The following is a 24,929-nucleotide window of genomic DNA, read 5'->3' as shown; positions in this document are numbered from 1 at the left end:
TGGGAAAGTGGGCATAGGCATGGGAAGAAAACTAACAGGTGCAAGTGTGCACGTTAAAGAAAGGAAAGTATCCAAGAGGCACAAAACCGATAGAACAAAGCATAGGAAGGTGCAAGAGTGCACAGGCGAGAAAAAGAAACAAAGGAAAGCAAGAAAGGGGTGCAGGAAGCACCTGAAGGTGAGAGGTTGAAAGGAAAAAGCAAGGAATAAACAGAGGGGATACCGATCAGAGTGGTCACGCCTAGGAGAAGCAAAGAACCTGGCAGTTTCGAAAGTCTCTGATTGTACCTCCCCAGGTGAAATGTGTATGAAAGAACTCAATATAAAAGGAAAGGTACATTCCGCCACTGAAATTGTGTTTGAAGCCAAGAGGAGCCTAAGCTTTGGAAAGGGAAACCCTGAGAGGCCTAATAAAGTGGAATACCTATTATTTTGTGACAGCTGAACTTGTGTTTGAATCCATGAGAAGTGGAATACTTATTGGTTTTTTTATGCTGAAGAAGTGAAAGCTTGGAGAAGGGAACTCTAAGGAGCTTGGAGGAACTGTGTATGTTTCTTTTGGTTGTGTTTTGGAACTTGGAAGAGCTAAATATTGGGGAAGGCAATACCAAGGAACTTAAGACATTTGAAAATGTAAGACTGCAACAAGAACTATGGAGATGGTCTGATTAACATCCCTTTGTTGATTGAATTCATTTATGTGAAGCTGACCACCACACCTGGTGAGAAAGTCACTTGAAGCCAACCTTGGTTTCCCATTTTATTTTTAAGCACTATTTTTCCTTTTTGAAGACTTCCTAACACATTTTTGTAAAGAGTGAGGGCAAACATAGGTTTAGACACAGACAGACTATTGTTTTGGACTCTTAAACATTGACGGCCCTTAGAAACATCAGTTAAGGAAACTATCCCTTTAGATTTAGAATCAGCTAGGCATTACACCAACCCAAGAACATTAGTAAATAAAGGTTTTGAAACTAACATCTTTGAGTCTGTGTCTCTCTTGATACCATGCCTATCTCACAATACATATATAAAACTAAAAACCATCTTATGGCCCCCAAGCTTTGTCACCTCCATCAGTGACATTCCCAGACTTAAGGCTAATGTGTACCTTGTAAAGCTCCCCTGCCTCATACTAAAAACTAAAGGGTCTGTCAGAATGTCTGTAACTAAAGAAAACACCGCCTGAGTCAAAACCTTACCTCTATCCCTTACACTATAACCAAAAAGTCTTAATCAAAAGTTCTCTTACCAGGAGAATGACTCCATTCTCCTGATCTTGGTATACACACAGTTCCGGACTTGGCCAGGGGGAATGACTCCCTTCCCCTGGATGTTAATAGCAACAAAGTTTCAATTGTGTCCAGGCGGAAACACTCCCTTCCCCTGGATGTCAGTAACAACGTTCCAATTGTGTCCAGGGGGAATTACTCCCATCTCCTGTATTTCTAGTTTCAGCAAAGTTCCAGTTAAGATGAGGGGGGAACGGCTCCCTTGCCTGGTCTTCTTAGGTAACTTTCGCAACAGTTGCAGGCTCTCCTTAGCCCATCAATGGTCTTTTCTCTACCACTGTTTAGAGGGTACCGCCCTCCGATATTCCCCTGATAATTATTTGGCTCCAAGACCCTGTTCGCTACCCCTTTCTTATCAGGCCCACTTGGTTCACTATCCTGCCAAGTACTGACACAGGAGGATAACGTGCGTGCTGATATCGGCTCCTTTCGTTTAGGTCCCAGACCCATGTTTCTATTCTACTATGATCAGGCCCACTTTGTTCAATGTCCTGCCAAGTACTGCTACAAGAAAGATGACTCTTATCAACATAGGCTTCACTTCTGGTTGGGTCCTGACCCTTGGTTCTTTTCCCTTCTCACTAGGCCCACTTGGGTGACTTTCTTCCCAAGTACTGTCATGGGAAAGATGCTCCTTATCATTATAGATTTCACCTACGTTCGGGTCTGTGACCCTTTGTTCTCTTCCTTTCTCAAACGGCCCACTTGGGTGACTCTCTTTCCAAGTACTGTCACAAGGAAGATGTTTCGTAGGTTTATCCCAGTGTGGTGTGTCTCTTTCCTGCACCTTCAAGCCCCTACCAATCCAAGCGACGTGCCGGTTACCTTCGTTGGCTCCGGGACTCTGGGCTGGCTCTTCCTGGATGCTTGCGTCTTCTCGCCAGGCTGCACTAGCATCTCTGGCTTCTGCTGCTCTTGCTCCACGTACCTTCTTCCTGGTATCTTCACCGGCAGTGTGGTTGCCATTACTGGACCGCTTGGTCCACCTTCCCGAGGTCGCGTCACCATTTTCTAGGCTCCAAACATGACCTGCTCCACAACACTGGGTGAAGGACTCCCAACATAGGCCTCTTGCCTTTGGGGCCGAACTGCTCTCAGCTTTCCCACTGCATCCTCTGCATCTCCTTTGAACTTCCCGGGCTGGACTGTCATTTATGCTTGGCATGCGGATCTCTTTATCAAAGTCCTTTGTCAGTTTTTATGCATTTCTCTGGGAAACTCCCCCGCGGAAGTCTATACCGTTCCTGTATCTTCTCTGAGCTATTCTACATTGCTCCTGGTGGCCACCTCATCTCAGTACTGGCTTTGCTAGTAATATTCATGCTTTGGGTGATCTTCGTCGTGCTAGTCCTGGAGTTAGTCATACTATCTGTATTGTTGCCAATCTTCTTCGTCTCAGTAGAAATAACTGGTATAATGTTACAATAATAAATACAAGTGCTATCAAGGGGGGGTTGGTGGAAAGGAGGCAACAGGCTTGAAAGGGTTAGGTTTGGGTTGTTGTGCCGACTTTTACCCAGGTGGTCGTCCTAATCCCCAGGAGGGGAGTCCCTCCCCGTGAGGTCCTCCCACATTAAACCACCCCTAGGGGGATTATTGGGTAGGGGCGTCACCTCACTAGTGTCATGAGAAGGGGTTCCTCCCTGGGGAAAAGTGACAACACCTAGTGAATCATCACATAAGGTAATGTACAGATGTGTGTGTCAACCCCTAGTGAATCATGAGTTTGGCAACCTTCTAGATATGATTATAAAGTTCAGTATTGTAACATACCAGGTAGCTATGTATACTTAGTTCTGATGGATTTGTGTTGGAGCCATTGTCCCATTAGACTGTAATTTCTCAAGGATATGGATGAACTCCTTGTAAGTGAGTTGCAAGATACTGCTCATGTTTGCATTTTCCCAAGTAACCAGTTGACAATTGCTTCTTGCATGCAATATAGCATTGACTGTGGCAGAGATGTGACTTGCCTCTATTTTATTACAGGGCATTCCATCTCTAACCTCTTTCTCACCCATCTCTATCTCAACTGACCATCAGCCTACAATGTAGGGCTTCAGTAGAAACAAACATGGGTCGGACATTATCACCACACTTCACATTGTGGTGAATCTGCCAATGGTCACTCATCAATGTGCAAACGCTAATGCCAGAAGGTTTGAGAAATTGCCACCCCTTTTGAGGAGTGAATATATGCGGAGCTCTGGAAAGGTCAGGTGGAAAAAGCACAAAGACCTCAGTCGGAGGGGGGACACTTTGTTCTGACATACCTGTGGTCTGTTGTGCTCTCGGCCTGGCTGTTACCGGGGTCTTCCAGCCGCTTCTGGCGAGATGAGGGATTCAGTTACGTCCATGGTGATGTATTCTTTCTAATTCACTATCTTTTCTGTGATTTATTTCTGTGTTATCACTTATTGCTTTATTAATAAATAGCCATATAAGTGCTCATTATCCTCTAACTGCGTGTCTGGGTGTGAGTTATTGTTCCATCTACCTGTGTTCAAAGTATTTTCTCTGCTCTGCAAATATACTGGTGATAAATAACTGTCCGTGCACTCTTGGCGAGCAATACATTTTTGGCGACAAGGATGGGATATTTGTGATGAATTGCTCCAAATATTAAAGAATCTGTTTGAACGCAGATAGGCTTTGCTTACATTGCAAGCAAAAGTTTGTTTTCATTTGGAAGTGAGTGTCGGACTGTATTAATCTGTTTATTTTTGTGTGTGCATGCTTGCGCGAGTGACTGCAGAGTGGAAAGAAGAAAAAAAGAGGTTTTGCAAATTACTCTAATGATGAATAGTTTGTTTAGGAAAAAGGGCGTTCCCGTTGGCGGTAAATGCCCCGAGGTTATGATTCCAGGGTGGCCTAAAGGCCATATGATAAGCTAGCCCAGGTGTGGGCGTGTGGAGCTGGGCTGAGTGAAACATGGGACGATGGTTTGGGAGAAGCTGCTCCGCCAGAAGTAATGTTTTGTTTACAACAGATTTCAGTAGATAATGTAGGAATGCACTGCGTTAGGCAGGCGGGTGTGGGTCCTCTTGCATGCCTACAGGAAAATACATTAAAAAAATGTAGAAATGAAAGAGCATATTTTGCAATTAGAAAAAGAGTTTGGCTGCCAAGCAGCAGATGGCGTTGATGCAGGAAATTCAGATGAAACTTTTTAAAGACAAGGCTGATAAATATCAGGCTGTGGCAGAGAGGGCAGCAGTTAGGGTAGCCCGGTACAAGTATAAAAAAAGACGAGGGGGGTCAACCAAAGGAAGGTGGCAGCTGTAATCGCCACCGCACTTGTGGATTGGGACCCTGATAAGTGGGATGGAGACATTTTTGACTCAACAAGCCCACAGAGCAGCTCGGCAAATGAGTCAGATTCCAAAGCAGAACTTAATCAAAAGACAGTGGCAGTGAAGCCAGTTACAAGAAGGCGTGCCGGACCACACCCGCAGACTCCTGCAGGCGGGGTTGTGGATTTAACCACGCTGGAAGATTACACCAAGCAGGAGGTTGGGGAAATCATTACTCGTTTGAGGCAAAAGTCAGGGTAACCTTTACTGACATGGATGGTGAGATTGTTAGATGGAGGCGCCACAGGGTTGTTGGTAGATTCCACAGACTCACTTTTTTGCCTTTGTCAACTGACACCAATGTACAGGAGGTCTTAAGGGCAGGGCCGCCCCCTGACAAAAATGGGCAAGCTTCACAGGTGTCTCTGTTGCACCTAGCAGCCCAGGCATGTAACCGCAAGTATCCTATTGCCACAGATTGGCCTAGCAAGGAAAAGAAGTGGTACACTTTGAAAGTGGCGATTCAAAAGGTCAGAGAGCATGCTATGAAGGAGGCAATTAATGTAGATGAACCAGGACACATGGGGGTCGTGCTGCTTTCAGTTTCAACTAGGAATATGGTGATCAGAACTGCTCCGCCCGCACACAAATGTGACATTATGACTTTGCTGGTAGGTACGACGGGCAAACCCACTGATGAAGTAGTGGATGCCATCTGGCAATTGGCAGACTTGGGGGAGTGCGACAAGAGTGATGACAAGCCGCGGGAGAGAGAGGGGCGTAGTGAGAGAAGAACTGAATGCAGGAGGCAAGATAGTAGAGACTCCTGAGTGTCCCGGAAAGACATGTTTTTGGCCTTGCTAAAAGATGGTGTGGCACGAGAAGAGATTGATGGCATTGAAACCAGAGTAATGTATGAACTGTACAAAAAGAGGGGGCTTGCAGCCAAAGAGCGCTTTAAACAGGTTAAGAAAATGGTGGTGACTAAGCCACAGGGGGACACCTCACCTTGTGGCCCTCCTGAGGAAGAACAGGAAGAAGGGTCTATGGGGATTCCTTCCCCGTATCAGCCAACATATGCTGATTTAAGGAAGGTGGTGAGTGCAATGTTAGAGGCAGAGTCAGGTTACACTCATTCAAAATTTGACTAGGATTACGGCCAAGCTCCGGCAGCGTCCGCTTGCATAAAAGTTGATAGGCGACCCCACGTTAATGTTAAGATTTTTTGGGGGCCAAGAAATACGCAAGGTGTGCGAGCATTGATAGACACAGGGGCGGAGGCCTCTCTGATTCATGGAAATCCAACACGATTCAAAGGCAGACACTTTACCATTACAGGGCTAGGGGGGAAGGAGACCCCCACAGTACAAACAAAAGTGGATATGAAAATAGGCAATTTGACTAGGCAGAAATACCAAGTGTTGATTGTCCCAATACCGGAGTACATTTTTTTTTTTAAACTTTATTTTTGAAGTTTTCAAAACATCAATCAACAGGTGCACCTTCCTGGTGCACTGACAAAACAGCAGTCAGAGGTAGGAAAGGGGAAAGACCAGTTGAAGAGAGGGTGAGGAAAAGAGGGGAAAGAGCAGAAAACAGTTTAACATTTCCCGTTTACAGGTTCAACTACATTGCCTCGTAGCCCCGCCCCATCGTCCACATCTCCAGACATTAGAATGTTCCTTGATCAATGCCCACAAATGAAGCGTTCTGAGTATCTAGTGACTTTCTGCCTCAGTTACCTCCATCAAGTTCAAGTGTCCTCAGTGTCAGACGAAGCTGTACAGTTTAGCAAATATGCGATGTATGGCCCCCAGATGACAGGAGGGCGTGCGTGTAATGGCAGAGTTTTTATAAACTCGCTCTCCACATCTTGACAGTATGTTATGTCTCTTTTCCAATCGTCGAATCTGGGCAGAGGTCTGCGGCTCCGAGCCATGGCTATTCGTCTACGTGCTAGTACTAGCAGGAGGCCTGTCAGCTTACGAGATGCAGGTTGCAGGTATTTGGTGAGACCCAGCAGGGGTGCAAGTGGTAGTGGGGCTACCTGTTCACCTATTATGTCAGCAATCATTCGTAACACTGAAACCCAGAATCGTTGGACACCTGGGCAGGCCCAGGCTAGGTGGAAAAAATCAGCCTGCCCCGCTGCACAGCGTTCACATCGAGCCGGCGCCTCTGGGTGATGCAGGTGTTTCTTGACGGGGGTATAGTATGTTTGATGTATAAAGTTGAAATGTATTAGTTTATATTGTGTGTTCACTGCAACTTTTTGGGTTTGCCGTAATATGTACGACCAGTCCCCGATGCTTATAGACTCCTGAAGGGCGGATTCCCATTTTTGCTGTGTTTTAGCGTTAGATGACATCGTGTCTGTCACCAGGGATTTATAGAGAAGTGAGACCAACCTCCCCTCTCCCTCTGCCCGAATGGTGTTGTGCAGTAGGTCCCAAGTAGGTGGCTGTTGAGGGAACGAAGGGAACAATTTTTGCAGGGTATGGCGTAGTCTAAAATATAGGAAGGTGTCTAGGGAAGTGTTCCCACCTCTGTCTTTGGCCATTTGCGGGGGAAGGAAGGTGCCCTCTGGGAAAACGTCTCCAAAGGAGTGAATATTAATCTTATCGGCCCACATTAGGAATACTTTTTCATTCGTGAGCGGAATGCCTGGGATGAATCTGGCCGGTAGCAGGGGGGAATATCTTATGCTCACACCGTACTTTGCAGCCATTTTTTTCCAGATTGTATATGTGGCCAAGACCCTGTTTAATGTATTATATGGAACTGGGATTTGGCTAATGATAACGGCGCTGAGCAAGTCAGGTGAGGCTAAAGCGCGTTCTACCTGCACATGCGGGCGGATAAAGTGGGACGTGTACCAGTAACTCAGAAAATGTGCCTGAGCTGCCCAGTAGTATTTTTCTATGTCTGGGAGCGCCAGGCCGCCCTTTGATGTTGGTAATACCAGAGTTTCGTATACCTCGCGTGCGGGTTTCCCTGCCCACAGTAGCTCCAAGACTGCGGATTTCACTTTCAGTAGAAAGGATTTGGGGAGAAGTAGCGGAATATTTGTGAACAAGTATAATAGTTTAGGCAAGATGACCATCTTTGTTAGTGAGGCCGTGCCCCAGAGCGTTAGGCGGGAGGGTTTTCCACCTGTGTACTCGGTCTTGAATGGAGTTGAGTGTGGACATATAGTTATCTTTATTTATCTCGTGGTGATTTCGTGACATATATATACCTAAATATCGTACCCTTGTGTTTTCCCATTTAAAGCCGTAATCATCCACGAATTCTACTGTGTTGGGGGTCAGGGGGAATATCACCGACTTGGAGTGGTTGATTTTTAGACCTGACATATGCCCAAATCGTATGACTTCTCTCATTACCGGGTTAAGGTTCTCCCGAGGGTCGCTGACAAACAATGCAACGTCATCAGCATAGAGGCAGACTATTAATTTGTGGGGACCCAGCTTAAGGCCTCTATGTATTTGAAATTCACGCAATCTCGAAGCCAAGTGCTCCATGATAAGAGCGAAAATCAGGGCGGAGAGTGGGCATCCCTGTCTCGTGCCATGTTCTAACGTTAAGGGCGAGGACCTGGTGTTTCCTATTATGACGTATGACCGAGGGACGCTATACAGCAGGGACACCAGTTTAATAAAGAAGTTGCCGAGGCCCATCTGTCTCAGCGTTGCCAGCATAAATGGCCATTCTACAGAGTCAAATGCCTTCTCGGCGTCCAGAAATACTGCAATTGCCTGCTGTGTTAGGTTTAGGGCCTCGATGACGCCAAACAAGCGTCTGATACCATAGGTGGTGCAGCGGCCTGGGATAAATCCGGCTTGGTCTCCAATCACTAGAGCTGGCATCAGAGGGAGGAGACTGGAGGCTAGGATTCTTGCGAGAATTTTATTGTCCAGGTTGATCAGCGAGATTGGTCTATAAGATGCGCACTCATCGGCGGGTTTGCCATCTTTGTGTAACACTATTATATTAGCTTCACCGAGTGTGGGGGGAAGGCTACCCTTCTCGATTGATTCCTCGTATACGCGGAGCAAAATGGGGGCAAGGATAGCCGCGTGGGCCTTGTAGAACTCTCCGGTGAGTCTGTCCTGTCCTGGTGCTTTAGAGTTCGGAAGGGATTTGATTGCATCTAGGATCTCTTCCACCGTTATCGGAGCATTCAGTGGTTCTCACAGGGCTGCCTCTACCCAATACATACTAGTGTCATCGAGATACTCCTTCAGGGAAGTAGGGTCCAGCCTTCCTCTGGAACTGTACAGGTTCTGATAGAAGTCCCGGAATGCCGCAGCAATGTCCTTTTCTGAATATACCTGCTGACCAAGTGTGTCTCTTATGCATTCCACATGTGTCGGTGTCTTGTCTATAGATAATAGGGGAGCGAGCAGTGCGCCCGTTTTCTGCCCCTCGCCGTATTGCCGAACCAGATGTTTGCGACTTAGGAATTTTTGTTCCCTTCCAGCTGTTTCTCTGAATTTCTGGAGTTCCTCCTTCAGCTCTGCCTGTATTTGGGAGTTCAATGTTGAAGCAGCTCTAAGTCCCAGCGCCTTTAAGCGACGTTCACTGTCAGACAGCTCCCTGCGGATCTGTTTCAGTATGCCATTTTCCTTGGCGAGGCATACGCCTCGAACAAAGCATTTTAGTGCTTCCCAGATGACACAGGTGGAGTCTACAGTGTCTTGGTTTATCTCGATGAAGGACGTTATTTCTTGGCAAAGTTCATCTGCGAATACAGCATCCGTAAGTGAGCCTGGCTTGAACCTCCAGTGTAGGCCTGGGACTGTTGCTCTTGCAAGAAAGACATCCAATGTGACCATTCAGTGGTCGGAGTATGTACGTGGCCAAATTTGACTCATTCCCCAGGAGAATGGGCAGTGAGAGGACGCCATGATGTAATCAATTCGGGAACTGGTATTATGAACTGGTGAGTGAAACGTGAAGTCCCTCGCATCACGATTGTAGAGCCGCCACGTGTCTGTCAGATTGAATGAGCGGCATATCTCACGGACTTGAATGCTTGCTTTAGACGGGTGTCTGGTTGTATTATGGGATTTGTCGAGTGCTGGGTCCATTGGTGTGTTGAGATCGGCCCCCCAGATAATCTTTTCGGTGTTGATCTTTCCGAGTTGGGACATCACCCAGTTGAAATTGTCGTGGCCATCAGTATTTGGAGCATAGGAGTTCACAATCACCACCTCCCTCCCTGCAATTATTCCCCTCACCAACAGAGCCCTGCCCTCAGCTTCTCTCTGGGACTCAATGAGACTGAAGCCTGACCTCCTGTCGATCAATATGGCGACTCCTCTGGCAAAGGATGAGTATGATGAAAAATACCTGTGGCAACCCCATGACTTGGCCCGTTGTTGGTAGGAGATGCGTTTCCTGGAGTATGGCGATATTGACGTTATGCCGGCGCAGGTATTGGAAGATTCTTCTGTTCTTTGCTGGCTGGTTGCTGCCTCGTATATTCCAGGTGGCTGGATGGGATCACCGTCGTACTGTAATTTTCCTTTGATTCTGGCTGCCCGGAGCACCGCATCCCGGTCTTTATAGTTTAGCAACCTTGCTATTATCGGTCTCGGGTGCATGCCTGGTGCCGGCCTGGAGCTCGGGATCCTGTGCGCCCTTTCTATGACAAACAGCTGAGATAGTGACTCTTTCCCGAAGAGTGTCAGGCACATTTGTTCCACAAAATCCTCCATTTTGCCTGGGGGTTGTTGTTCCCTTACTCCTATAATCCTAATGTTGTTCCTTCGGGAACGGCCCTCCAGATCTTCATTCTTAGCATTCACTACCTTCATCTGGGCTTCAAGTGTGGAGACCCGAGAGGTCAATGCCGTCGTTCCATCGTCCAAGTCAGACACGCGTTGTTCTACGTTATCGAGCCTGTCTGCATGCTTATCAAGTCTATGTTGGAGCTGGTCTACCTTTGTTGATAGGGTGTCTAACTTGCACCCTAAGCCACTGATGCCGGCTTTCAGATCCATCAGGATCTCCCTGATGTCTTGATGTGGTGTCTGTTCCTCTGATTGTAGCGTGTCTGGTGTAGGTGATGCAGGCCTACTGCTCGTTGCGGGTTTATGCTGGGAGTTCGATTCGAAGTGTAGTTTCTTCTGGGTTTTGTCTATTTTCCCCATGATGGCTTGGGGAGATGTTTGTGGTTGAGGCTGGGGCCTATTTGGCAGAATGGTAAAGGTGCTGGATCGGGTCTGGTTAGTGAGAGTGCCACAGGTCTTTGGAGGCGGGTGTGTGCAGTCCCAGTTCGGCAAACGTTACCAGGTAGGCAGAGTGCGACAACGGACTCCCTCGCTGGATCTGGATTGAACGATGTACTCTGATGCACTTTTATTGGGATACCCACGATCACAACGGGCGCTGTAGGCAACGTTCCTCACATTCTTTGAAAGGGGCCCGTGGTCAGGCCCAGCACCTTCTTTCTCGACGCTCGGCACGTTCCCTGGGGTGTCACGGATGGGGTGGGCCGAATTGACCCTGGTGGCAGCTCCGCTGCGCCTCACGGCTCGGACTGGGAGGCCGTCTGTAAGCTTAAGCGCGGGCACCCCTGCCTCATCGTGGGTTCGGTCTGCAATATGGCGCTGTGTCTCTTCTCTTGCCAGCCACCCGGTCGCGCAGGTGGTGGAGTCGCAGCCGGGAGCCTGGTGCGGGTCACCCGCGCTCCGTAGCGAGGACTGGGGGGGCCTCTCGGCGACGGGTATGTCCCGCCCGGAGACCTCGCGGGGGACCGCTCCCTCGCCTCGGCATCTCTGCGCCCGGGGCCCTGGTTTGCTGGTCGAGTCCGCAAGGAGCTTGTACAAGGCAGGGGGAGTGGGGCCGCTCTGTCCAGCGGGCTCGTCGCTTAGCGTGTACACACTGGTGTCCTCCTACCTGGAACAGCACCGCAATTCGGCTCCCCAGTCCACTGCACTGCCGGTCCTCCACCGGGCCGCTGCGGGGACGGAGACCATTCAGTCTCTCCAGTGCCGCCTCGCACACGTCGACCCGTCTTCTTGAGCGGCCCAGTGCGCCGTCCTGCCGATCACTCGAGCGCCGGGCGTCCACCCCGCACGGTCGCGCGAATACCCAGGGGGCCTCGCTCCCGACATCAGGCGGCCTGCAGGCCTCGAGTGCCAGAATATGTAGCGTGGGCTCTGGTCGCTCAACAGAGAAGGGAGTTGGCTCAAAATGATCCGCGGGACGCCGCAAATGCATTCAGCGGCAAACTGGAGCAGGTTAACAACCACAGGAGCTGCGATGGAACAGGATTCATTAGAGCCCTACGGAGCTCTTTTAGGAAGCGGCCATCTTGGGTGGCTCTCTAGCGCCCTCTACCCAATACCTGAGTACATAATTGGCTTTGACATTCTAGAAGGATTGACTTTGGGACTTGGAGGTAAAACATATCAGTTTGGGGTGAGTGCATTGACCTGCACACCCATTACCGTAGGTAAATTGAAGATGCCCCAGTGCAGGTACCTGTGGCAACCAAGCGGTTAGCGATGAAACAATACAGCATTCCCGAGGGGCACAAGGAAATTTCAGACACCATCAAAGAGTACGTAGAGGCGGGTGTGTTACGCCCTATTACTACCACGTGGAACAACCCACTCTGACCTGTCAAAAAAGGGGACGGGTCTTGGAGGATGACAGTGGATTACCGCGGGTTAAATAAACACACTCCTCCCTTGGTGCCTGCAGTCCCAGATGCCATTACCTTGATTGAGAATGTCCAAATGTTTGAGGGGACCTGGTATGCAGTGGTAGATTTAGCCAATGCATTTTTCTCTGTGCCAATTGCTGAAGAGTGCCAAGAGCAGTTGGCATTTTCCTGGGGCGGCCATCAGTACACCTTCACAAGGTTACCTATGGGGTACACAGATAGCCCGACTATCCGTCACCGGCTGGTGGCAGAGCACTTAGACAAGATACCGTGTAAACCTGACATACAAATCTCTCACTACATTGATGATATTTTGATTCAGGGCAGGGATGAGCAAAGTGTGCAAAACCAGTTAGAAGTTATTATGGAAGGATTGAAGAAGGAAGGGTGGGAGATTAACTCGAACAAAATTCAAGGCCCAGCTGAGACAGTGATATTCCTAGGGATTCAGTGGCATAATGGGCATCGAGAGATGGTGCCGAAGGCCCGACAGAAAATACTTGAGTTTACCACTCCAATGAACAAACAGCAAGCTCAGCAGTTCATAGGGATGTTTGGGTTTTGGAGACAGCACATTCCCCATTTAGGGCAGATACTGGCTCCCCTCTACAAAGCGACACGAAAGAAATAGGAGTTTCAGTGGGGGGAAGAGCTGCAAAAAGCATTTGATTTGGCGAAAGACACCGTGCAGTAGGTGCTTGATTTATGGCCATTGAAGGAAGGCGAAGTGAAGTTGAATGTGCCTGTGCAAGACAATTAGGCTAACTGGAGTGTGTGGCAGAAACAGGACAGGAAATGTGTGCCATTGGAGTTCTGGAGTCGTAAATTGCCCGATGGTGGTAACTCATACACTCAGTTCGAGAAGCAATTGCTGGCATGTTATAGGGCTCTAGTCGATAATGAGCAAATGACAGTGGGACATGATGTGTTGATGAGGCCTGAAATCCCGATTATGCAATGGGTGCTGAGCTCTCCTAAAACACACAGAATAGGACACGCTCAAGAAGCCAGCATAATTGAATGGAAATGGTACATTCAAGACAGAGCTAAATCAGGGAAGGGTGGGGTTGCAAAATTACATGAGCAAGTAGCTAACATACCACCCTCAGATTACATACCACTGGAAGTGTCTGAGAAATGCGAGTCTCTCGTGAAATGGGGAGTACCTTATGGCGATCTGACCGTAGAGCAGACAGAGCATGTCTGGTTTACAGATGGCTCGGCCCGATATGTGGGAACCGAGCGATACTGGAAAGTGGTGTCATACAATCCCAAGACTAAAAAGATTTTGACGTCAGGAAAGGGAAGAGCAGTCCGTTTACAGAACTTTACGGAGTTTACCAAGCATTGAAACAAGAGACCCCTGGTCGATGTCATTTGCACACAGGTTCATGGTCAGTGGCGAATGGGTTGGCGGTGTGGCTGCCAACCTGGCAAAAGAATGGGAGGAAGATTCATTCAAAAGAGTTGTGGAGAAAAGAACTGTGGCAAGATATTGCGGAAATGTTATCACAAAGTGAAGTCACTGTGTATCATGTGGATGCGCATTGTGCTACAGATTCATTAGAACGTTGGTTTAATTCTGTTGCAGATGAACACACCAAGATTTCATCTGTGGATGCGGAGGCTCAGGAAGAAGATTTGGAGAGTTTGGTCAAGTGGGCTCATTAGAAATGTGGGCACCTTGGAGAAAAGGCTACTATCAGGTGGGCACAAGCTCGAGAAATCTGTATTCATTTAGAGGTAGTGAAAACAATCATTTTGCAATGTCCAGTGTGCCAACACCAACAGCATAGGCCTATCCCTCAGATTGTCCAGGGCACGTTGCAGAGAGGAAAATTAGCAGGTCGAATTTGGCAGATTGATTACATCGGTCCTCTGCCAATCAGCAAAGGCTGTCAGTATGCATGCACCATTGTGGATACATACTCTGGATATATGATGGTTTTGCCATGCAAACGTGCCACACAACTGAACACCATTAAGTTATTGGATCAGAACACGCTGCATTATGGAGTGCCTTTGCAAATTCAAAGTGACAATGGGTCACATTTCAAAGGCAAATTAATTCAGGAATACTGTCAGAAAAAGAGTATAGAGTGGCTCTACCACGTGCCCTATCACCCCAAAGCGTCAGGATTAATTGAAAGGATCAATGGTTTGTTGAAAGAACAGCTGCACAAATCTGGAGATGGCGGTTTAGCAGGCTGGCGTGATCGTGTGTTTGATGCGGTGAAAGTGCTAAACAATAGGCCTGTGAATAATCATGAAGAACAAGTTACTTACCTTTAACTGTTGTTCTCCAGCATGGGTCTGGCATGGATTCACATCCTCATGAATATTCCCCGTCGTCAGGCTGGGAATCCTTGGTAAAGAAAAATCAGTTTCAGTTTTGTTTCTGAACTGTCTTTCTACTAGTAGCCAATCACTGGTCTCTGGGTCATACTGCCCCCAGCCAATGACTACCCCCTACATAAGCCCCTTCTCTGGCAGACATCTTCAGATTTGGTAGCATGTAAAGTGGCAGGAGGACCAAGGGAAGAGCCGCAGAGGGGTAGGCGGGAGGGTTCGCATGTGAATCCATGCCAGACCCATGCTGGAGAACAACAGTTACAGGTAAGTAACTTGTTCCTTCTCTAGCATGGGGTCTGGCATGGATTCACATGCTCATGAATACAAGAATACATAGCAGTACACACATGCACAACAACAGGAGGTGGCAAGGCTAAACATTAAGCAACTCTTACCACCTCACCAGGCCGACCTTCAGGCGAACAGGTTGCACAGCACTGCCTGCCCGACTCTGGACTCCTCCCTGGAATCCCGGTCAACGCAGTAGAACCTCGTGAAGGTGTGCATCGACCTCCACGTAGCAGCCCTGCAGATGTCGAGCAGGGGCACACCAGATAGGAACGCCGTAGTAGCAGCGATCGCTCTGGTCAAATGGGCTCTCGGACGGCCGGGCAACGGTCGGTTTGCCAACCGGTGACAGTGCATGATGCAGCCGGAGAGCCATCTGGAAATGGAAGCCTTTCGAGAGGGCCTTCCGTTGGTTCACAGGTCCAAAGTTCACAAACAGTTAGGATGTCTTCCAAAGGCTCTTTGTGCTGTCCACGTTGAACTTCAGCATTCTAGCTACATCCAGCGAGTGCAAAGTCCTCTCAGCCGGCAACGAAGGCGACGGGAAGAAAACAGGTAACACCAAGGGCTTGTTGAGAAGGCCCTTGGGCATGAAGGAGGGGTGCATCCTCAGCACCACCCTCGTCTCATGGAAAGTCAGGTATGGAGGTTTACAGGAGAGGGCCTGGATCTCTCCCACTCATCGTGCAGAGGTGATGGCCACAAGAAACGCCGACTTCCATGACAGGAACTTCAACGGTGCTGAATGCAGTGGCTTGAATGGCAGCCCCATGAGCCTGGTCAGCACCACGTTGAGCTCCCACGCTGGGGCCAGAGCCTTGACCGGCGGGAACGATCGGAACAGTCCTTTCATGAACTCCTTCACCAGGTGATGGGACCATAGCGATGACCGCCCCGGAGTTCTGGAGTAGCGGGAGATAGCCGCCAGGTGGATCTTGATTTGAGGCATGAGCCAGCCCTGTTTTGCCCAGCGATAGCAAGTATGGCAGCACCAGACCGAGAACCTCTTCCATTTATGTCCATAGGACTTGAGAGTCGAGGACGCCCTGGCCTTTGCAAGCACCTCCTTGCAGTCTGCCGGGATATCATATCCTCTGAACTCTAGTGCTGCAGGAGCCAGGCCTGCAAGTTCAGCGATCCCGGTTCATGGTGGAGGATGGCGCCTCCCTCTCTGGCGAGAAGATCTGCGTCCGTCGGCAGTTTGACTGGGGGGGATTCTGACATGTCCAGAAGGTCTGGGAACCAGATCTGCCTCGGCCATGGCGGTGCGACGAGGATCATCTTGCACCGGGACCGTCTGAGTTGACTGATGAGTCACAGCAGCAACGGCAACGGTGGGAACGCTTCCAGGAACAGGCCGTCCCAGGGGAATGAGACGGCATCGTCCATGCTCCCCGGCTGAGGAAACCTGCGGGCGAACCTCCGGCACTTGGCTTTCTTCACCGTCGCGGATAGGTCAATCTGGGGGTTGCCCCATCGTCGAAATAGGAGATCCACTTGATCCTGCCGCAGCTCCCACTCGTAGCACGGGCACAGCTCCCTGCTGAGTGAGTCGGCGATGGTGTTCTTTATTCCTGCCATATGGAAGGGTACCAGGAACATCCCTTGGGCGACAGCCCAGTGCCACAGATCCTGGGCTTCCTTGGATAGGGCTGGAGATCTGGTGCCCCCTGCTTCCTGATGTAGAACATCATGGTGGTGTTGTCGGTGAAGACCCTCACCACCTTGCCCTTGAGGGACGGAAGGAACGACCTGAGGGCCCAGAACACGGCTCGGAGCTCCAGGACATTGATGTGTAGTGACCTCTCCTCCGGGAGCCAAAGGCCTCTTGCATGGAGATCTCCGGTGTGCATGCCCCATCCCTCCAGGGAGGCGTCCATCGCCACCGTTTCCTGATGTGCCGGGGTCTGGATGTCCATGCCCGCCGCCAGATGTGCGCGGGTGCCCCACCACCGGATCGCTTGGCGGAAAGTCTCGCTGAGAGAGATCATGTCTTTGAAGCTGCCCGCCGCTTGCATCCAACAGGTGTCAAGGAACTCCTGTAGTGGTCCCATCCGCAGTCTGCACAGGCGCACGAGGTAGATGCACAAGGACATCATGCCGAGCAGGGACTTGATGGACTTCACCCTGGCCTCTTCCATGGTCAACAGCTGTTGTACCTTGCCCAGGATGGCCTTCGTCCTTTCCTCCGACGGAGAAGCCAATTGCGCCACTGTGTCGAGCCTGGCTCCCAGGAACAGAGCAACTTGCGACCGTACCAAGTGGGATTTCGCGAAGTTGATCGAGAATCCCAGATCCGTGAGCAGTTGGACGGTCTTCGATGTGTGTTCGACGGCGGGTTTCCTTGACTTTGCTCGGATGAGCCAATCGTCCAGGTAGGGATAGACGTGGATCCCCTGCAGGCGCAGCCGCGCCGCCACTGGTGCGAGGCACTTGGTGAACACCCTGGGCGCCGACTTCAATCCGAAGGGAAGGGCCTTGAACTGGTAGTGTCGCCCTTGGACCACAAATCGCAGGAATTTTGGATGTCCTTTTAGAATGGGGATGTGAAAAAGTCCAGTGACGAAAGGAAGTCGCCCTCCTCCAGCTGTCCCAGCACGTGCTGGAGGGTGACCATCCAGAACTTCTGGGACTTGATGTACTTGTTCAGACGACGAAGGTCCAGGATGGGTCGCCAACCGCTGGTCTTCTTCCGGACGAGGAAGTATCGCAAGTACACTCCGGAGCCCCGGAGCCTCTTTGGGACGAGCTCGACGGCTCCCTTTCTTAGCATCACTCGTACCTCCAGCAGCAGCTGAGGGACGTGGTTTTCCTTCCTGGCCACGGGTGGAATACGGGGACACGTCTTTAGAAATTCCAGAGTGTGCCCGCAGGCCAGAGCATCCAGCACCCAACGGTCGGTGGAGATGGAATCCCATGCGCTGACGAAATTCGCCAGCCGGCCTACCACTGGGGTGCACAGGTGGGGGCCTGACGCTATGGCCGGTTCAATCCTGCTTCATCGCGGCCTTTCCGCCTTGGCCTCCTTGGCGGTGACGACGGGATCCCCCTGTCTTGCAGCGTCCTCTGTAGGCCTCCTGCGACGAGGAGCGGGCCGCTTGGGGGTACTATGAGGAACCGCCGCGGAATCCTTTGGAGGCACCTTGCTTGCCTCCGGAGTTCCGAAAGGACGGCCGTCGTTGTTGAAGAACACCCAAGGCCCGAGCCGTTTCGGTGTCCGCCTTGATGGTCTGCAGTGACTCGTCCACTGTCTTGCCGAACAGGGTGTTCCCATTGAAGGGCATGTCCAGAACCCTGGTCTGCACGTCCTGGCGGAAATCGGTGGCGTTGAGCCAACCACGAACAACAGACCCTGGGGCAATCAAATTGCCCCGACCAGCACGTCCACAATATGATGGTTTGTACTGGTTTCTGTTCATAATTTGGGACTAGTAAAGCCAATGGTGACTTTACATGCCCTGGGAGACAGTAGTCAGTCGAAGGGTATGGAGTCTATGTTGGGGGGTCGCTACGACACCCCTGGGTTACGGCACGGAGGGTGCTATGTAACCCACATCAAAAACACATGAGACCCTATGTAGTAAAAGACCCATAGCCCATAAAAAACATGGAAAGATAAAGGAACACCTCAAATCATGTCTAAGAGTGGGAGTAAAAGAGTTTCACTCTTTGCAGGAAAAAAAATAAACCCCAGAAATCCAGCAAAGCTGCTGGGGGACTCACTAGGTTTGGGAAATTAGCCTTTTACAGAGAATTCTCCCTAACACACGCCGGCGAAGGCAAATGCTGTTGCCCATCTGACAAAAGCCGGTGTCGGCGATGTCCGTGGCCACCGTGATGGCGTGGTCCGAGGCCACCTCGCCTTCCTGCAGAATTTCTAAGGCCTCGGCCCTCTTGTCATCCGGACGGAAGTCCAGCAAGGGAGCGATCTTGAACCACAGCTCCCTGTCGTAGCGAGCCACGATCGCAAGGGTGTTGGCCGCTTTAATCTTCGTCACTGCCGACGAAATGACTCGACGTCCCATGGCGTCCAGCTTCTTCCCCTCGCCATCGGGTGGGGAAGTTCAGGTAGACGCCGTTGCCCCTGCCGCCGCCTTCTTGGCCGCCGCGGAAACCACCAATTCCGGGGACGCATAGGGGCAGAGTCCGGGACCCAGTATTTCTTCTCATAATGGTCTCTCCTGGCAGCAGCCGTAGACAGGTTATTCAGGAGCGCTAACCCCTCATCCAAGATGTCGTCCAGTTACGGGATTGAGAGACTTTCTCTTGGCCTCCTGCCGTTGGTAGAGGAAACCTTCCTTCTTCTGTTCTTCGGGGAAGAGCTCAGATGCCCTGGCGATCATGGTGTGGAAGGAGCCAATTTCGTCGGGTCGGGAGGCCCGAGGAGGTGGTGAGGGGAGGTCCATTCCCTCATCGCCACTGTCGTCGTCCGTCCCCGCATCTCCGTTCCCGTCTCGTCCCTCGGAGAAGGGCATGGGGGCGAAGGCTGAAGGGGAGGAGGAGGATGGACTCGCCTCCGCTTGTTAGGCGGGCTCCCCGACGGACCAGGCTCTGCTGGGTCCTCGGTGGGGGGTAAGGGCATCCTCGTCCTTATCTCTACGCACAGGGTCTGTATAGCCATCAGGATAGCTCCTGATTTGTCCTGTGGTACAGGTACCGGCTGCAACGGAGCCAACGATCGGGGTGCGGGATCCTCCGTGGCCCTATCTTCCTCGTCGGCTCCCCCATCGCTCTCTTCATCGGCCTCGTCGGGATCCTTCCCGTGGGCCTTGGATTCATCGAACTTCTTGTCCAGGATCCTTTGGACGGTTGCCAACTCATCCTCAGAGGTGCTATCGGAGTCCGTTATGGCTAACATGCCCCCCCTCTTTTCCCTGCTGGGGTTTCATGGGGGTCTTCTCGATAGGCAGAAAAGATGATTCCCTCCTGGGTGGCAGGGAATCTCTAGCCCCTGAGGTTGCCTCCACTGGGGAAGCCTCCGTAGGCTTCGTCAGGGCCACTACGACTTCCTCGATCAAGGCCTTAGCCGGGTGAATCAGGGCCTTCACTACCTTGGGCGTGCCTGAGGCCTTCACCTTGGGGGCAGGGTCACCGCCTCGCTCCCCCTCGGCTGTCTCTGTCGGGATCGACCGGGGCTTCTCCCGAAACTTTCCCGGGTTATCCGACTTCCTCTTCACCGAGCCAGAGCGTTGGCTCGTGGTTAATGGCGTCGGTGATAGTGCGCCCTGCCTGGCAGCCGAGGAGCCCGACTGATCGGCGCTCCCGGTGCCCATGGACTCATAGTGCTTAGCCTTTTGTTGGGCCACCGTCGCTGGAGAACCCTCATAGGTCTTAGAAGACCACTCGGTTTTCTTCTTCTTCTCACCTGTTGCTGGGCTCTTCCCTTCCAGCCAGTTGGTGAGTCGAATCCGACGATCCTTCATCGTCCGTTCAGACATATTCTTGCAAAACGCACAGTCCTTCTCCACGTGCGTTTTTGGCGTCGTGAAGGCAGTAGAGGCACCGAGAGTGCTCATCCTCCGTGAAGACGTTCTGGAGCCCGCACCCAGGGCAGCTCCTGAACAGCTTGGATCCAGTAGGCGTCATGCTTCCCTTGTCCTGGGCGATGTCCACGAGGTAGGCCTCAAAATCTTCCGGAATCCTCAGAGTTTTGCCCTTGAGGGCCGTAGAAAATTCAGAAAATGGGTCCCCGTTAATCAGAAGCGAAGTCGGTGGAGCTTCAGGCTCGATTGACCGAAAAAATAAGTGTAAACTCGTCAAAAAAACGCAAAACGCAGTAAAAGCTCGAGAACTATAGCACGAGGATGCGCAACACTTGAACGTGCAGCAAAAATCTGGAGATGGCTGCCAGAGCAGGGGCTTAGGTAGAGGGCAGCCATTGGCTGGGGGCAGTATGACCCAGAGACCAGTGATTGGGTACTAGTAGAAAAACAGTTCAGAAACGAAACTGAAACTGATTTTTCTTTACCGAGGATTCCCAGCCTGACGACAGGGAATATTCATGAGCATGTGAATCCATGCCAGACCCCATGCTGGAGAAGGTCAACTTTCGAATCTGTGGGTTTATCCCCAGATTGTGATTCACATGTGCATTTGTTACCAGAGGCTGAGGTTCTAGCATTAGCCCTTTCATTAGTGGGAGTTTGGGGTTTAGCCGCTGGGGGTTACAAATCTTTAATTAAACTATCATGTTTAGTGTTAAAAGGAGTTAATCATGCTTCTCAAGCATTAGAAGAGTTGCTCCTTGATAGCAAAGTTATTAAAAAAGCAACTTTGCAAAAAGCAACTTTGCCGTTGATTATCTCTTGCTGAAATATAATTTGGGTTGTAACGCAGTTGAAGGTATGTGTTGTTTTAACCTAAGTGACCATTCACGATCCATTGAAAGTCATATCCGAGGTTCAAGGGACTTAATTTCCCAAGTGTCTCAAGATCATACTGGGAATTGGTGGGATTGTTTATTTTCATGGAAATCCGGATATTGGGGGTACGCTGCGTTACGCCTTTGCTTGCATTTGTATTATATTAGCTATCATAATAGCTAGTTGTTGTTGTATTCAATGTATTCCCAACTTAGTTCTGATGTTTCGTCAGTTTCAAAGACCGACTCCTCTACCACTGGGCTATGGAAAGTAAATATCCAAGGGTGGATTGTGATGCTTGAGCTAAAACATGGCGCAGGCGCGCAGTGCTTTCTGGGGCACTCAGAGCCATAATGGATATGTATTCCATGCCTCAGTGAAAATTGCACTTGCTTTGCTAAAAAACATGTTTTCAACGTTATTCATTGCTGAGCCTGGTATGCAGGCCTCAACCAAGGACACAGCGCTGGGAAAGCGAGAATCCACAGGTGCTGGATGGTACCAGATATATAAAAAAAAGGTTTGTTATGGATTGCTATGCTTGCGCCAAGGTCTAAAGATGAGTTATGGAATTGTTTTCTGTGGTGCTTTAGGAGAGAGAAGCGCTTTACTCCTTGGGGTTACTGTCGGCTGGCCGGGCTGGCAACCAACGGTCACTCATCAATGCCCAATAGCTAATGCCAGAAGGTTCGAGAAGTTGCCACCTCTTTTGAGGAGTGCATATATGCGGGGCTCTGGAAAGGCCAGGCGTAAAAAGCACAAAGACCTCAGTCGGAGGGGGGACGCCTTGTTTCGACATACCTGTGGGCTGTTGTGCTCTCGGCCTGGCTGTTACCGGGGTCTTCGAGCCGCTTCTGGCAAGATGTGGGATTCAGTTACGCCCATGGTGATGTATTCTTTCTAATTCACTATCGTTTGTGTGATTTATTTCTGTGTTATCACTTATTGCTTTATGAATAAATAGCCATATAAGTGCTGATTATCCTCTAACTGCGTGTCTGGGTGTGAGTTATTGTTCCATCTACCTGCGTTCAAAGTATTTGCTCTGCTCTGCAAATGTACTGGTGATAAATAACTGTCCGTGCACTCTTGGCGAGCAATACACCCTCCTATGAAGGTGCCCCCTTATAGTATTGAAATATGTTTATGCCCTTAATTAACTTCTTCCCTTATCTTGCGAAGGCCATATTCTTCCATCGCCCCAAACTCCCCTTCCAACATTGCAGAGCCACGACTAAATCCCTGGCAGCATAACAATTTAGGTCCTTGCCTGGCATGGCGGAACTGAAACATCCTAGTCCTTACTCTAAAATGTGCCACCATTCTGACCAGTTATAAAACAATCCTTAAACACCACTGCATTGAAACTGAAGAGTTGCCTTGTCTCTACATCCTCCAACAGAAGATGTCTTGGGTATACGATTAGCGCTCGCTGAAATCTAATACATAACATAAGATGAATCTTCTGTGGTCATTTTATTCACTCACCGCCCTTCATCCAAAATGCTGATACCATCCACTACTAGGCTCCCATGTACTGTGCAATGTAGCCTATGTACAGCATTTCGGCCCAAGATGCTCAGCAAATAAAAACAACTGATACGCTATTGCAACAAAGAAATACAGCACCTGTTTCCACTGCTCTAATTACAGATCAATAATAAGAAAATAACATTAGCAGTATAAAAAGCCTTTAGGAATGCAAAGTCCTTTGGAACAGACACAAAAATAAATGGATGGGTGCTTCTGTGTGCCGGAGAGAGTGTGAATATGACAGCTGCAATTTTACCTTCTCAATGCTAAGTTCTTTGACAGCTGCAGCAACCGTATCACCAATGACGTTTGCATACTTGTGGAGCTCCATGGCAAACATGTTTTCCAAGGTAAATGTATCTGGATTCATTTCAAAACTGGTACCAGTCTTAGCCATAAGGTCTTGCCAATGTCTGTAAACATTATTGAAAAAGAGGAAAAAAAACAACATCAATGCAAAGAATAAAAGGAGGTGCACAATGAAAAAGAAACGGCAATAGTTCTGAAGGCAAAAGTGGGATGGGTTTGGTCTCGGTACTGCCCTCTAAGAAGCAAGTCGTACGTGAAAAAATAAACCATAATTGCCTATGATGATCTTGAAACAAAACCATCATTAAAAGTTACATCGCTATTCTTCATTCACGATTATCAGTAAAAATATCATATTGAGGGCCTAGTCCAGATTGTCCATTTGAAACGTTAGTGGTGGGTAGAAGGTGTAAAACTGTGGTAAGCTCTTTGGATGCCCCTCTCCATTGCATAAGGCATTAAACGCCTCCCTGTTCAGACTCTTAGAAGACAGATGATTAAACAGTGAATGACTTAGGGTGTGGCAGGTGCGTTTTCCTTTTTGTGGTGAAGATCGAAACTGCAGCGTCTTTCTTTTTTAAATACCTCCACCAGAAGGCTTGTCCAGAAAACCCTACTCCAAGCTCACAGCCTGTGAGCACCTGATGTATTCAAGGAAGCAGCAAGGACGTTGCTATGGTAAGGCCAGAGAAGAAGACATGCTGGTCTTTATATGGCACAGCGTCACACAGGCTCTGCATTCTCATCGATTATTGCCATCAAGGTGGATCAGGAACATTCTGAAGGGACTGAAGGGAGGTGTGCAGGGAATACAGAATCTGCATCCACCGAATCAACACTGCTGAAAGTATATTGTTTTCTCGGCAGAGTGGTAATTTTCTAAAGGACGTTGGGGCTATGAAACATGCAGAAATGCAATCCTAATGTGTGCTGGCCATGATCATCCTAACAAAGACTCTGCCCAAGCAATGTGTTTTGCAAAAATATCGAAAGAGTATCAAGTGGCTTCTTTACAGATCTACCTTACTGGCATGGAGATCAAAAATGCATCCCTATCATAGCTAACCTTGTACAGTGTGCAATGATACCCTGTGGAGGTACATGCTTGTTCCCTCATAGCAGTGCGAAAAAAAACGATTCACCTGCCATCTACCACCAGTCTCACAGTGTATCCCACTAGTGGTTTTCCCACTAGTGCACTTTAATAAGATGGTTCCCAAAACACAACAAACATAATATGTATCTGTTTGTCACATATGGTGAGTAACTCAAGGGTATAAATAGGCACAACCTCTATCTATCTATCTATCTATCTATCTATCTATCTATCTATCTATCTATCTATCTATCTATCTATCCATCCATCCATCCATCCATCCATCTATCTATCCATCTATCCATCTATCCATCTATCCATCTATCCACGAACTTGTATATTGCAACTATTACCAAAAGGCATCTTGGTGCTAAGAAACCGCACACAGGAAGGCTAAAATGAATATGAGCAAACACGTTTTAAAGAGATCCTTAAAAAGATGGAAATCCTGTGTAGTCTGGAGCAGAAGCAAATTCCAGAGCTTAGGGCCAGAAACGGAAAAAGCACGGCCACCACAGCGTTCTAGGTGATAACGTGGAACAGAGAGCAAGGCCAGAGAAGCAGAGCACAGAGTTTGCCCTGGAAGATAGGGCTGGATTCTCTCTTGTAAGGATCGACAGCCTTTATGATATATTTATTGTTATTTCTTTAGTGCCTATACACATAGAAGTGTTTCAAAGCGCTGAAGAAGGGGGGGCGGGACAGTGGGAAAAAACAACAGTC

The 24,929-nt window shown here is 49.4% G+C and overlaps 1 protein-coding gene across 1 annotated transcript in view; it reads right to left on the bottom strand.

Annotated features, from left to right (window-relative positions):
- The window catches only part of DNAH10 (dynein axonemal heavy chain 10), a 2,725,177-nt gene that overhangs the window by 1,713,224 nt on the left and 987,024 nt on the right, over positions 1-24,929 (bottom strand). Inside the window, exon 26 of the mRNA XM_069619694.1 lies at positions 23,058-23,214. Coding sequence (XP_069475795.1) covers positions 23,058-23,214 — 157 coding nt within the window. The remainder of the gene's footprint in view (positions 1-23,057; positions 23,215-24,929) is intronic.

The sequence above is a fragment of the Ambystoma mexicanum genome, chromosome 10 (genome assembly GCF_040938575.1).
Source record: "Ambystoma mexicanum isolate Mex_15411 chromosome 10, UKY_AmexF1_1, whole genome shotgun sequence".
In the NCBI taxonomy this organism is placed as follows: Eukaryota; Metazoa; Chordata; class Amphibia; order Caudata; family Ambystomatidae; genus Ambystoma; species Ambystoma mexicanum.
This window is presented reverse-complemented; position numbering and strand designations above follow the sequence as displayed.